General features: G+C 55.5%; 1 protein-coding gene across 1 annotated transcript in view; it reads right to left on the bottom strand.

Annotated features, from left to right (window-relative positions):
- Nucleotides 1-482: 482 nt before the first annotated feature.
- SDRG_14944 (hypothetical protein) overlaps nucleotides 483-2,065 on the bottom strand; it is a gene marked incomplete at both ends in the record, with an annotated part of 2,642 nt that continues 1,059 nt past the window's right edge. The window contains 9 exons of the mRNA XM_008621104.1: nucleotides 483-635; nucleotides 678-794; nucleotides 852-947; nucleotides 995-1,099; nucleotides 1,144-1,242; nucleotides 1,288-1,401; nucleotides 1,450-1,557; nucleotides 1,604-1,708; nucleotides 1,752-1,862. Of these exons, the coding sequence (XP_008619326.1) occupies nucleotides 483-635; nucleotides 678-794; nucleotides 852-947; nucleotides 995-1,099; nucleotides 1,144-1,242; nucleotides 1,288-1,401; nucleotides 1,450-1,557; nucleotides 1,604-1,708; nucleotides 1,752-1,862 (1,008 nt within the window). The remainder of the gene's footprint in view (nucleotides 636-677; nucleotides 795-851; nucleotides 948-994; nucleotides 1,100-1,143; nucleotides 1,243-1,287; nucleotides 1,402-1,449; nucleotides 1,558-1,603; nucleotides 1,709-1,751; nucleotides 1,863-2,065) is intronic.

Raw genomic sequence — 2,065 nt, 5'->3', positions numbered from 1 at the left:
TAGGCCTTGCGGCGCGCGTCCTCGGCGTGGACCATGGCCGTGATGGCGGCGGCGGCTTTTGAGTCCTTTCGATTCGCCTCGAGGTAGGACAAGAGAGGGACTCCATTCTAGCCAAATGGGGTAGAATGCTGGTGATGAGGCGTGTTCGGACGTACACGCTCGATGGATGCGCCCGCTGCCAGAAGACGCTCCACAGCACTTGGACGGGTGCGGGCCACTGCCAGGTCCAGAGCTGTGTACCCACCCTGTGCAAGATGATGTAAGCGTTGGTTGAGATGGAGGGTGGGGCTTACTGTTTGTGTGATCTCGAGGTTGATGGAGGGATACTGCGTCAGAAGACACTCGATGAGGTCCACACGCGGCTCGTTCTCCTGTAGCGTATCCTCTGGCGCGACAAATCCGCAACCGGCGCTAAGGATCTGCAGGGCAGTAAGTTGCTACAGTGGAGAATCTATGACGTAAGGACAGACCGTATGACGATGTTATACCTTGTAAATGCGGTTGATGTCGCCTGTGAACGCGCCGTCTCGAATGGTTTGGTCGAGGGCATCAAAATGCATATACCATGCGAGCTCTGCAAGGTTGACCTCGTCGTCTTGACACACTTGGCGACAGATCGTTGACTGGGCTCGGGTCTATTTAGCGAGTCAGAAAAAAATTATGGTAGCTTGTAGTACTCCAAACGTGGCACCCCGAGCAAGGAGGCTCTGTGTGAGCGTCAAGAGAGCGACATTTTCCCTTGGAGCACCGCACGAGAGATGGCGACTGACGTAGTCGAGGGCCGTGAGCCCATTCTATAGATACAGTAAATGTTGAGCTACTGCACGACACAAGACTGTGGTAGAGCATACGATGCATCGGAGGTTGAGGTCGACGACGTCCATGAGCTCGTTGATGGCGTCGACTTGGTTGTGAAAGCAGAGCCACATAAAGCCCGACATACCGGCCTACAGTAGTAGCAGGGTCAAAGTGACCGAAGTGAAAAATGACAAACATGGTCTTGAACGTTGAGGTCGGCGACAGCGTTCTGGTCCAGCAGCACGCGGACAATGGCCGCGTGGTCATCGCAGCAGGCGCACGTAAAGGGCGTGCGACCCGACTATAAAATACGTCAATAAGTTAGCTGGAAGATCCAGCTCCGACCTTGGACACGATGCTCGTGTCGAGGCCTGGCATCGCCAGCAATCGCTCGACGACAGGGAGGCAATTGCACCAGCACGCGCTTAGGAAGGCTGTCGAGCCCTACAATACTAGTGAGACCTTTACGCGAAAGAAAATCGCCCCAACATGCTGGTTCACGAGGTTGATGTCGATGCGCGGATGGTCGAGCAAGCGCAGCGCAATCTCCGTGTGCTCCTTGAGGATTGCTTCCCTAAGCGGCCATTGCGCCGATTCCTTGACCTAGTTCTTATTCACTCCTTTTGATCCGAAAACTCAAGCTGGTCGTACCCAGTAGATGGCATTCACATCAATCACATCGCCAAACGTCGCCAAGAGCATCGAGACGATCTCGGTGGCGCCCGCCAGCACGGCCGACAGCAGTGCCGGTCGCGTGTCCTGCACAAGAGGTGTCAGTGACTATAGTACGCAGAGAAAAACGAACATTTCTGGCGGCGTTGACAATCTCATGGCAGCGCGGATGCGTGCACAAGTGGCGAACGACAGCGATCGCGTTGGCGGCGCATGCGAGCTGCAGCAGTGTTTCGCCCTAGCACTCGTTGAAGCGTCCGCCAACATGGCATAGAGCGTACGGTGGGCGACGTCTCGGTAAGATCATAGTCGTCGACGGGCGTCAGCACACCAAGGACGTCGTCCCAGGCACCTCGCAAGGCCCCTTCCATCGCGCTGTCGTCATTGTTGAACTGGCATGCCGTTGTCATGCTCGGTTGTAGAGATGTGGACATGTGATGACAAAAAGGGTCTAAATCAGATGCCCGCGCTGCGATTCCGGAAAACGATGAATACCCTTTTTTGTCGCCAATCAATTTACAGGCAAGAGAAGCGGGACGTCGCCAAGTGTCCTTTTCGTAGGACCCCCGGTCACCCAGGGGGTCAAGGCTTACCC

The sequence above is a fragment of the Saprolegnia diclina genome (genome assembly GCF_000281045.1).
Source record: "Saprolegnia diclina VS20 unplaced genomic scaffold supercont1.81, whole genome shotgun sequence".
NCBI lineage: Eukaryota > Oomycota > Saprolegniomycetes > Saprolegniales > Saprolegniaceae > Saprolegnia > Saprolegnia diclina.
This window is presented reverse-complemented; position numbering and strand designations above follow the sequence as displayed.